Raw genomic sequence first — 12,891 nt, forward strand, 5'->3', positions numbered from 1 at the left:
TTTATCTTTGTTCTTGCTGTGTATTTTCTAGCTAGATTTATGCTTTGCTCCAGGAGCACATCGTGTTGGTTTGTCATTTCTTCGTTTCAGCCATTTGTTATTTATGTTAGGAAGAGAAAGGATTAATTTGCTGTGATTATTTCAATTTCTTAAATAACAGAAGTTCATGTTTCTTCATGATATAAATAGCATTCTGTGACCCACAGAATGTTTTATTATAGATTTGTGTTAGGTTCTGAGCAGACAAGAGAACAAATGAATTTAGTTTCTTGCTGCATGCTGCTGAAAAATAGCCTGGCTCCTTACAGAGCTCAGCCAGTGGATTTACTGATGTAAAAAACGACCTAAAGCTAGTCAGAGATGAAAGGTTTTTTTCCCTGTTAGGTTTGTAAAGCTCAGAGAATTTAAAGGATTTTTGAGACTTACTTCTCACACTGGATATGGTACTTCCTCTGAGATTAGTGTGGATAGGATAATTTATCTCCTAAGTGTAGGTAGAGGGTTAGTGGGAAAGGCTTTTTTTTTTTTTTTTTTTTTTTTGAGAGACATGGAGTTTGTTAGGGTTTGGTTTGAGGATTTTTTCCCAGAAAATAATCTGTTTTGAGTGCATTCTGTAATATTAGCTATAGAGTTAGGACCTGTTCTGAACTACTTCATAGCTTTTCACATTCAAGAAATTTTTTCCAGCTTCAGTGGAAGTAGCAAGTACCAATATGTAAATGTAAGTATATACTTGAATCTGTCAAGATTGGAAGCTTTTTAATATCATTGTTAAAATCTGTATTGTTTCTAAAAAATCCTTTCTCATATCCTGACTCAGAAAGGCATTAAAATGCATGCTTGAGAAGTAGTACTCCTTAAAAACACCTTCAGAAGTGTTTTACTGAATCAGTTCCTTAATGCTGCTGAAAACGCTGTTTCTAAAAAACCTGAGGAGTTAAGAAGCTGGTTACATCTTAAATTTACCTGATAATGTTGGTATGTGTATTTATGGCTGTTTAGTTTTTTTTCTTTGCATTAGCATCTATGTATGAGGCTGTTTTCTTAAAAATTTCTGCTTTTGCTGTCGTCAGTGCAGTCACTGTGCTGAGCAGCTCAGGATTGCACAGTGGATAGAATACAGGGTGTCACTGCTATCTTAGTGCTTTGACTGTGCTTACTGCTAGTGCTGTTCTCTATACTGATGAGAAAAGTAAAGACAAGGGCAAAAGAATTTGATTTTAACATTCTGCCTTTGATTTTGCTCTTTGCTGCTAGTAAACCAAATTTTTCCTAGCAGCAGGCTTTTAAAGTAAGTCGTAAGTTGGGAGGAGGGAGATCACTTCCTATTACAGTATTACTTTAATTCAATCTCACACTTCAATAATATGAATAATGCATAGTTGATACTCATAATGGTCATGTGGTTAATTCAATACATGAAGTTCCCATACCTTTCAAAAGGCAGATTTTTAAAAGTACACATAGGCCTTCTCATGTTTACTATAGGAATGTGATCTGCATTCATTTGTAGTGGAAAATGTATTTCTGAACGAAGACTGACTGTATGTGTGGTCTTTTGTGATGTAACTCTTAATTGCATGGTTAATTAAAGGAAGAATATATGTGATATTTTAAACAGAAACCTGGCTGGCAGCAGATGGCTGACTAAGATTGAATTGGAAGAAATGTTGGTAGAAAAAGTGTCAGATGATGATGTAAGTAATTAATCTTCCCAATCTTAAGGAGGCTTGTGTCTTAAGAATATGGACTCTGGGTGCATTTTTGGATACTGGAAAGGTATCATGCAGAAGCAGGTGCTCTTCAGAAAGAGTTTTCTGTATTCTGATGAAGTCTGTATATGTTCACAGTCCTGTGACATTCATGTTGTTTTGAAGTGACTTATGTTGATATTTTTTATCTAGCACAATACATAACTGTTAAGAACTTTCCATTGTTACTAGCATAATTTCATTATTCTCCTGGCAACGTTGTGAGACCTAGAGCACTTGTTTTTTTTTTATCTAATTATGTGGTCAGGAATGGGGTATAAGAATTTATTATAGAAATAAATGGTAACTTATGTAGTTACAGATGAAAAGTAAACAGGGCTAGAACCTCTGTTACTAACTGTAGAGAAGGGGTAAATATTCAGCATGGGGAAATGCAGTGGATTTGTATAAGAGTAAACTGCACAGAGTTAATTTATTTAATGTTAAGGATGACATGGTAATGATATAAAAGTCACAGAAATTAGGAGTCCTTTTTCTTAGTGATTGTCTACCAAATCAAATAACAGAAACAAGACAGAATGCTGTATATATCTGTGGTTTGATACAGATATTTCCTGTTACATTCTCCTTGGTATGAATATGGTGGGAGAGTGGAGAGTTTTGCAGTTTCCTCAGTATCTGCAAGTTGTGTCACTCTGTAAGTCTGGAGTTGTCCATGTATCTTTGGGGATAAGATTATTCATCCTAATAGTCATACCCTTTTTTTTCTCACTCAGAGCTTTTCCATACACTCCCTTGAAGAGTATTATATTTTCTTACATCAGGTTCAGTCTCTGTAGCCAGCTTTTGGAAGCTTGAATATGACAGTACCAGAGAATGTAACTCTATTTGTCTGAACATTCCAAGTGTTTTATCACCTAGAAGCAGTGTTCCTCAATCTTGTCTGTCCTGTGAAGAACAGCTTTGCAGAAATAGCACAACAGCAGCAAACATGCCCTTTGCTCAGTTGTCATCTGGAACAGTGGGATATGGTGGCTTTCTTGACTGTGGGGGATGTAAAAAGGTCTCAAGCAGATTGTGCCCATAAGCATAAGTTAGAAGTAGTTGTTGTAAATTCTCCATCCTGATAATATCTAGGATACTTTATCTTGCTTGCAGTAGAAGCCAGTATGACTTCAGTATTTTCAGTAGCTCCTGCATTTGGAATGGTCATTTTTCTCTCCAAGTGTCAGGTCTGCTTGTACAGCCAAATAGTTTGGTGTTCTTCAGTGCTTGGTTTTAGTACATGACAATAAACTTTTAAAATCCCCAACCAAAAACCCACACCAAACCCTTCTGCATATTGGCCTCTCCCATGTAAGACCACAAAGCCTCAGACTATAGTAAAAAACATTATTTAAATATATTTGAAATGTCTCAGTATAAGCTGCCAGTCTTAACTGCTCAAACTCTTACCTTTTGCCACTGCAACAAAAATTTCAGTGATGTTTACATTATTAAACAAAATCAGAGCTATTGATTTTTTTCTTCTTTGCACTCTCCAAATGAAAACTGTTGGAAGCTTTCTACTTCTATAGACTCTAAAATTTCTACATTTTTGTATTTCCTTATTTCTGCTCTTTAAAGGCTTTACCACAAGTCTGTGTCATGTTGTTAGGTAGAAGTATTTTTCAAGTAATGTCAGAGTTCCAGGGACTATTATTAAGTTACAAGAAAAATAGTAATTTTATGCTAGAGAAGACTCTGGTAACAGAGGGAGGAACAAATACTTGCAATAACTGATTGTAAGTAAAAAAAAAAAAAAAAGAAACTTCAAAAATCAGGTTATGATATCTATATGAAAAATCTATTTTTGATGGTGTGATACCTTTATATCTGGTGACAGCTGTCTGGAGCTCCTGCCAGTAACACGTGGTAACAGGACAGCTTTTGGCACAAATGGGTTAACACACTGGTGTGTACTCTTTAATCACATGTTGAAGAACTTTGGAGGGAGGTATAAGGGGGAAGGAGAACCACACAGTAGTGAAGGATAATTTATTTCAAGAGGTTGCCCTTTAAGTCAAGTATCTCTTGAATTTTTAAATACCTTGATTGTTCAGTTTTAAAGGAAATCATAAACATTAAAGTAACAGCTTGAACAGCCAAAGGTAGGCATTTTTTTGTATATGTTATGAAATATAATCATTTATGAGATTCAGTTCAGTGAAATAAAATTATTTCCAAATCAGTGAATGTGCTGACTTACTAAAAAGCAGGTGAAAATCTTTTCCTTTTCCTATTTTAATAAAACAATAATAAAATAATTAAGATATTCCCCTCCCCATTTAACTTTTTTTTTCAAGTGAGATGAACTTCTTTCTAATACAGTAATCCTTTATTAAAAAGGGTTGGTTTTGCTTTGGAGTAAAGTTTCACTGTTCTCTGAAGGAAGAACTAGATGTCTTTAGTCACACAGAAAATGATGCAACTGCAAGCTGTTCTTAAATCAGCATGTAGGTGCAAAAGTGTCATCTTGTCAGAAATCATCAATAAAAGTGAAGTAGGAAAAATCCATTAAATAAAAATAGAAAGATTTTGCTAATGCAATTGCACTTGTATACTTTAATGAAGTCTTGTTGTCTTACAGTATTCAAGATTTATTCAACTTTTACAAAAACTGGTAGCATTGCCATGTGCTGACATTGAGGAGAAGTATATACAGAAGTTTTCCAAAGAAGTTCCAGTGCAGTTGCAGAAGGTGGTGATTGAGCCCTTGCAGTATGATGAGCGAGGAGTGGCCTTCAGCACTGGGGAAGGTAATAATTTCAAGTTAATTAATAACAGTGCAGACTTTTTTCCTCTTCACACTGCTTTCTTTATAGTATGTACAACGCTGCTGAAAATGTCACTACTTCATTTTACATGCTCATTTATGTGTCTGCTGCATGTATAGCTGTTAGTGATGTCAACACCAGGCTAGGACATGGGCTGGTCAGAAAGTACAAGTTTTTGACCCAGACTCCTATCATCTGCTTTTTATATGTATTTATGCACAGTGATACCTCTGTGGAGAGGACCCCATTGTGCCACAGATTGTAGGATACAAAAACACTTTCATTTTTGCCAGAGCTGACTGCTGAACATAAAGAGTGGAGGACTGCAGGAACGCAAACACATATGAATAATTCCATGGATATAAACAGTGTCATTGCTTAGTATAAAAATGGCATGCTTAGATTACTGGGTAACCTTTATTATGACTTTCGTAGGCAGTCCAACAGAGGGGAACTTTGAAGATGCAAAGAATAAATAGCAAGGCATTTGGATATTTACAAACAGCCTAGGAAAATGTGAAGAGGAAATATCTAAATATTAGGGACAGAGATGGATAATGGGATATTGGTCATTCATACCAAGGTGGAGGGGATGTTAAAGAAAAGCTGTGAAGGTCTCTGTATCTTCTAAACACAGGCTGTTAAGTTTTCATTGGGGAGACACATTGCTGGAAAACAATATATGATATGAATGATTGCATAGAAATAATGATGTGGCAACAACATGTATAGGAAAGACTGAGTTTTTGGACAAAGCACGTGTGCACACACACTTTATGCTGTACATTTAAGAGGAATCTTAGAGATTGTGGATATTATGCAGCAGATTATAATTTGAGGGGCAAAATGGCTAGGGAGCTCTGCTTTACCTGGGTTGTTTTCAAGATTACATGACAACAAAGAGATATGAGATCACCAAACCATGATTTAATTTGCACTGGTTTTCAGTGGTATCTTCAGAACAGTAGTTAATGAAGTTTGAAGATGAGCATGCAGCCTGTGTGATTTAAGAAAAGCCACCAAGTTTAATAAGTTCAAAACCAGTCTTGTTTGTGCCTCATCACCCCCAAAATGAAGAAAAATGTCTTATTTGTTTCATAATGCCTTTATCAGAATGATTGCTTCCTTTGTGCTGAAGGAGATTGGTTTCCTAACACACACTTCTCCCCCACTTAATAGACATTGATTAAAATATATTGAAAGATAGTTGTTCTTTGTTTGCATTCTTTTGTTACCTCAGCCTGTAAAACCAAACAGCTGGAACTGTATGAATATGTTGAGATTTGTTTAACTACTTGGCACTTGAAGTTCTGTAGAATATTGAAGCCTCATAAAAGATTTGGTTTAATTCCTTTAAGGTAAAAGAAAAACTGCAAGTGCTACTGCAGTAGTTTATGACAATGGGACTGGAAAAATTACAGTGAATGGAACAGACATTTTACATTACTTCCCAGTGCTGCAGGACAGGTGAGAACACTATGAAATGCTGTATTTTTACTGTATTTAAATTATTCCAGCAAAACATGGTTATATATTGGTTAATACATGGTTAATATATGATTATATATTGGTGCTGTGTTGATTCTGTGTTCTTGTCTCTGTATAACTATCTGTTTTATAAAACTGTCTTGCATTTTCTCCTTATTTTCAGGATAGGCAAGCCTTGCTCTGTGCTCCTTGCCTTTCCTTTTCAGATGCAAAAACCAAGAGCATAGACTGTTTTGATAGTTCAAATTTTAGTCCCCTTAGAAATGGCTTGAAATTGATTTTTAAAATAAATAATAAACATTACCTTTAAGTGTTTTGCAGGAGATTTTCAAATTGCATGCATATGTAATTGCTATGGTATACAGTAACATAGTGGAAGCAAACAGGGTGAGGCTTTCCATGTAAAGCTTCAGGTTTTGGAGGATGTGTACAGTGTGATAGAGAAGACTTCTCACATAGTTTATATTCCTTATGTGATTTTTATTTTTATTTTACATTGTGATTTTTAAGCTCAAGAATAGAGAGAGAGGTTGCTCAGTTTCAATATCCAGACCTGATAGATCTTGGCTTCCTTATAGAAATAGTGGAATAAAAGTAATTGTAAAACTGAACTTAAAGTACTTACCATTGGCAATTGGAATATGCTCCTAGCTGCTAATTTCCTATTGATTTGAATGAGATATGAATGCCTTTCTGGATCTCTGCCCAAAAGTTAACCATGCTTTTGTATATACAAAGATAAGAAATGTGCATTGCATGGAACTTTATGCACATGAATATTTTTAATTTTTCTTCTTCTTCCTTTTATTTTTTCCTTTTTTTTTTTCTTTTTTTTTTCCTCCCTTAGGGAACAGTTGTTGTTCCCTTTCCAGTTTCTTGGCAGAATTGGAAAACATGATACAGTTTGCACAGTGTCTGGTGGAGGAAGATCTGCACAGGCTGGAGCAATACGTTTAGCCACTGCAAAAGCCTTAAGGAGTTTTGTGACAGAAAAGGAGGTGGAATTCATGAGGCAAGGTAGAAATTGAAATTATTTCAATGTTTCTTAATGTGTTTCTGGTAATTAACAGAATTAATACAAGGATCATTAAGGATCAGATTTGAGTAAATAATCCCAGTGAAACTTCGTGTATTGTATGAAAGGGATCAGTATTTATTTATAGACTGTTTTCACTTGTTTCCTACCATCCTTTGTGTACATTTTGGATGACTTCTCAAGCATTTTTCCATCTGTTCATGACCTCTTTCAGGTCTATTAACCCACTTATATTGCCTCAACATAGAATCACAAACATGAATATGTATTCACTACTAAATTAATCTGGATCAGACATCAGTGAGCTGCAAGGTACCAAGATTGTGGTTTATTTAACTTGACTGATCTCATCTTCTTCATATTTTAAAAAGTTTTCTTCTCCAACATAAATGCTGGAGGGTTAGCTTTGAAGAGAGAGTAATCAGCACAAACATACTGCATGCTACTAGCCAAACTGAGGGAACTTTTTTCCTCTCTTGCATAATTTAGTGTTTACAAGGTACCTAGGATAAGACAGAATTTGTTTAGATAACTGCAGGATTTGATGCTTCTCAGTGATGAGATGTCCATGCTGTTTCAGCAAATGCAGAGTTTTGAACAGCAAGCTTTTAACTACACTCTTTCTGGATTAGTAGCAAGAGTACTTGCCTGTATTAGTGGCAGAACAGCTGTGATATTTTTCACTCTACTGCCAGCCATGAAACCAAAGCTGTCTTCACACTTTGCAGCAAGTTTCTTTGACTGTACCTTTTCAGCACTGGCAAATATGACTTGCTAGGAAAACCCTTGTAAATAGACATTGTAATGAGTTTGGTATCTTTACTGAGATCAGCATAATTCTGAACATGTTTGGGACATTGCAAAATATATTTTAAAGTATATTTATATATATAAATATATTTGTACTTATATATAAATATACCACAAAACAGTGGTCTTCAGAGTGGTGAATGTGCAGCTGATCCATTTGGATTCAGTAAGAATGTGCTGTATATAATTCATAAGTGAATAAATACATTTATTTAGGGGAACATGCTCAAAAATACAGTTAGGACTGCATGATCAAAAAGGTTTGGAGACCACTGCTTTAATGACTTAAGCAATATGGGTAGATAAAAAGCAGTGGGTGGTCATTTTAGTGGTGTGTAATGGAAAATATGAATGAAGTTCAGTTACTAAAGAGAAGTTAAAATATTTGAGGATCTGACTACCCTCCTTTCAGTGTTTTGTGGTTGTGAACCTTTAGCCCTCCAGATGATACAAATCATACTGCTAGTGAAAGTCAAAGTTATTTGCTCACAGGGAGTATAGCTGTAATATCAACTAGTAGTAGTAAGTAAATGGGTGCTTCTCTGTGTTTTGTAGCTGGATTGCTAACAGTTGACCCACGTGTGAAGGAACGAAAAAAGCCTGGTCAAGAGGGACCGAGACGGAAATTCACCTGGAAAAAGCGATAAGTCTTGAGTGTTTCAAGAGTGACAAAGTGCTACCAGAATTTCCAAATGTGCTGATTTATGATTTAAAGCTGTTGTATGAATATATTTAGTAATAAAGACTTTTTTTCCCCCTTTATAATTATGTCTTCTGTTTTAAAAAGCAACAAACAACTCTAAATTTATTTAAAATTGTGGAAAATCATGGTGCAATTTGATGGAATGTTAAATCTAAAATAATCACCCAAGTGCCAGCTTTGCATCTTAACTCCAATGAAGTCAATAACAATTTATAAAACTGTTGGTGGATTGTAACTTTTAAAAATCAGTCTATTCGTTTCATGATTTGGCAGTTTAAATTCTGACATTAGGCAGCTCCCAACCTGCCTTGCAGGTACCTGAGAATAAGCAACAGCTTTCTGCCTAAACTGTGGAGTTGAGAAGCCAGTGAGAATAGTACTGACAATTGAGGGGATGTTGAGAGAGGAACTGTCACAGAGGATAACCTTTGCCTGTGGAATCAGTTGTCTCCAGGATGCTTCCCCAGGTTAAGTAGGGAGTGATTCAGAACAAGTACCTAAATTTAGGTTCTCTGAATCATCCTCTGGAGGAGTCAGTTTTTCTGTTCTTCCCCCAAATGCAGAAAGAGCTGCAGGGATTGATTAAGCTCAAGTTGTCTTTTAGAACACTCTTCTCCACCCCTTAAATCTCAAGGGGCCTGTTCAAGGAGGCGTGTTCCGAATATGGCTAATGCACAAAGATAGCATTGGACTCTTTGCCAAATACAGTCATAACTTTTCTGCTTTAAAATCAGAAGCAGGAGGTGATGACAGTGCTGCCCACCTCGTGTCTATAATTGTAGCCTTCTAAAATAGATTAGTGGTTAGAGTGCTCACCCTAAAGCTTAAGGTTTTGGTTTATTGCAAACTTCCTTCCAGGGACAGAGGTCAAATACTTTCAAGGAAGAGTATATCCTTCATCTGTCCTGGAGGAGGTGGGCCACAGCAAAAAAAAAAAAAAAAAAAAAAAAAAAAAAAAGTTCATCTCACCAGGAAAAGCAGAAAAATACACCTCAGTAGTTTTAACAACAGGGCATTTTCCAGCTTTCTTTGAATTTAGAACACTTCAGTACCTGGAATTGTTTCTCCCAGACAGATTTGTTGAAGTGCTAGAGTACCTGCTCTGCTGTAGATCATACCAAAAGCTACAGCTCAGAGGTCACTAAAGGTGCCAGCAGGTCACCACAGGTGATAAGCAACTGTGAGTGATGTGTACAGGTCACTTTTTTTCCCAAGCAGCATTCAGGGGAGCAACAAATAAATAGATCTCATCAGCTGAACAAAACAGAGAAGATCAGAAACTGGGTATGCATCCCTGACTGACATGTTTGTGATTCCTCTTCCCAAAGCTTGTGCTTCTTTTTAACTTTTGTTTCATGAGAGTACTGTGTAAAGTTGGGAAGATTCCTCCTTGTTAAGGTGTAGTTAGCATCTCAGTCAGAATACATGAGGCTAAAATTACCTGAAAGCATGTTTTCTAAGTTGAGTGTTGGCCTCTTTTCCAAAGTAGCAAGTGATAGAGGAAACCACCTAAAGTGCCAGGAAAGGTTTAAATTGGATATTAGGAAAACTTTCATCACCTAGAGGATTGTCTATCCCTGGATTAGGCTGTCTAGGGAAGTGGTAGAGTTTCCATCTCTGAAGGTATTTATAAGACATGTAGACATGGAGCTTGGGGACATGGTTTAGTGGGGCTTGGCACTGCTGGGTAAACTCTGGATTTGGAGATCTCTTCCAATGCAGGAGATTCTGGGACTGGTTAAATTGAAATTGAATTCAGTTGAATTGAAGACCTGAGGCAATTCACCTGTCCCTTTGAAAAACAAATGGGGGTTTTACATGAGAGGTTCTACACTAAGGCAAATACAGAAAGGCTTAAGTAGTATTTATTTTAATTTAAATCTGACTTACTGGTGTGTAGCAAAATAACTCTATGCCATGTATCAGTAGAAGTTGTGATTTGTAATAAAAACATTCATCCATGCTGGGACAGGTACCTAAGGATACTTTTGCTGTGCTCACATAATGAAATGAACGTAATGAAGGTGCTAGCTGAAGAAGATTCCTGAGAAGATTAAATAGTAGAATTTTTATCTTAGTGTCTTATCATATGAGGATTGGTCAGTTTGTCCATGTGACTTGCCTCATTACTAGGGAAGAAGCTACAAGTCAACAGCCTATCAGCACCTAAAGCATGCGAAGTCTTTTACCATGTTTTAAAGGAAATATTAGTGTTTTACCTTCCAAAAAAAGTATGGCCATGTTTTAACTGAGCAAAGAAAATGAGAGTTTCAGAATTTACCACTACTTTTTAGGAAAGTCACTAGAAATACTACTTAGTGCTATGCAGCCAGTGCTTATTAGCTGCTGACTCAGGCTTACAATTAAATGTGAATGTGAGCCAAGACAGAAAAAAACTTTTGAAAGAGAAAAAAAAACAAAAACAAACAACCCAGAATTGTACAGTTGGGGTTTTTTTTGATTTTTCATTAGTATGAAGTTTCTCTCAATTGTCTGCAATATGTGTCAACATTTGTAGGCTAGGAATTTAAATAACTGTATTAAGAAAGACTATCTGTAGTGTTAAAGCTGATGAAAAAGTAGAAGTACCATTTATTCAGTCGTTTTTGCAGACATCAGAGCAACTATCATGTGGGAGAACCAAATAAGGAAATTTGTTGGGGTTATTAATAGTTATTTGTGTCAGCAGTAGAATCAGTTCATCAGTTTGAATAACCTGTTTTAAATTCCCACTCTTCTTACTCCATTGCATCTCCAAGCAGCCCTGAACACCCAGTTTCTGTGCTCAAGCCAGGCTTCTTAGGTCTCAGTTTTGAACATGTGCAATGTGGACCATTACCTCGCCAACAAGGTTTCATAATTTAGTGTCCTGTGACATGTGCTTGTACACTGAACATTAAAATATTTTCTGAATATGGGCAAAAAGAAATCAACCCTCCCTTTTTTTGGGCGATGTATGTTGTGATTCATCCAGGCTGGTTTGTTTGGTTTTGCCGTTCTTCACCAAGTGGATGGTTTTGCTGTAGGATGCCAGAATAGCCCGTGAGACAAACGGAGGATGTGTGTGCCAGCGCCCTCGGTGCTTGTCCCTTGTCCCTCTCTCCGGTGCTCGTCCCTTGTCCCGTTCTCCGTGCTTGTCCCGTTCTCCGGTGCTTGTCCCCTGTCCCGGTCCCTCGCTCCGCCGGGAAAGCCGCGGCTGTCCCGGTGCGGGCAGTGCCGCCGCGCTGCCACCAGGTGGCGCAGCTCGCAACAGAATGGAGAGCCGGGGTTGGGATGCGGATCTTGGGAAAGAGGAGGAATCTTCATGAACGCTGCTTCGATAACCGCAGGTTAATACCAGAATAAATGTATTGGGTTTCCAAAGGCTATAATCGAATTGTCTTTTCAGGAATTTTTTTTCTTCTCATGACAAAAGGGTTTAGTGAGAAATAATAAATGTCAGTTAATACTAGTTTTCAGCAATCTAATTTCCGTGTGTAAGTAATACTTCAAATTAATAGTGCATTATGCTAAGAAATACCAGCTGCTCTTTGAAGCTTGGAAATGCTAACGTAGCATTGTGCCAGTCATCAAAAATCATGGAATGGTTGGGATTGAAGGGACCTTAAAGATCATCTAATTTCACTGTCCCTGCCATGGACAGGGACACTTTCCACTGGAGCAATGGCTCAAAGCCCCATCCAACCCAGCCTTGAACACTTCCAGGGATGGGCAGCCATAACTTTTTGGAGCAACTTCTTCCAGTATCTTACCACCCTCATTGTAAAGAGTTCCTGCCTTATGTCCAACCTAAACCTACCTTTTGAAATCTCATACGTAATATAATAAATATAGTTATTTAAATAAAATACCAGAAATGGGAGAGAGATTTGTTATTGAAAGTGCATTTTATTTGTACTATTTCATAAAATTCTTGTAAATATTGAAATTAATTTTCCCAGTATTCTCTGGTATTTTATATGGATAAAATTTAATGGGCTGGAATTAGAAACTTTGGGTTTTTTTATGCTGTGCTAGCACACAGTGGGTACAAGCTGTGGTATCTTACTAAATGTCCAGACAAACAAGTAAACATAAATCACTGCCTGTGTACCTGCCCACAGAAAAAGTGTGGGAGCAGAACGAAACAAGCAAACAAATGGGCAGTAATGGGTATGGAATTCATGGTGCTTAGCATCTGCCCTCAGCCACTTTGTCAGAAATCACCTTTCCTGTTAGTTCTCAGTATTAAACACCCAAATGTTGAGGCCTTTCTGGTGGGCAATTCCAGCCCACCTGCCACTTCTCTCCTAGTTACCAGCCCCATCAGCTGTGATGGATGCTCTG

At 37.0% G+C, this 12,891-nt stretch overlaps 1 protein-coding gene across 1 annotated transcript in view; it reads left to right on the forward strand.

The window, feature by feature from the left end:
• Positions 1-8,622, forward strand: part of MRPS9 (mitochondrial ribosomal protein S9) — a 33,790-nt gene extending 25,168 nt beyond the window's left edge. The window contains exons 7-11 of the mRNA XM_079300740.1: positions 1,622-1,697; positions 4,342-4,510; positions 5,887-5,995; positions 6,864-7,033; positions 8,418-8,622. Coding sequence (XP_079156866.1) covers positions 1,622-1,697; positions 4,342-4,510; positions 5,887-5,995; positions 6,864-7,033; positions 8,418-8,509 — 616 coding nt within the window. The 3' untranslated portion in view covers positions 8,510-8,622. The remainder of the gene's footprint in view (positions 1-1,621; positions 1,698-4,341; positions 4,511-5,886; positions 5,996-6,863; positions 7,034-8,417) is intronic.
• Positions 8,623-12,891: the final 4,269 nt, after the last annotated feature.

This window comes from Erithacus rubecula (assembly GCF_903797595.1).
Source record: "Erithacus rubecula genome assembly, chromosome: 1".
Classification (NCBI taxonomy): Eukaryota; Metazoa; Chordata; class Aves; order Passeriformes; family Muscicapidae; genus Erithacus; species Erithacus rubecula.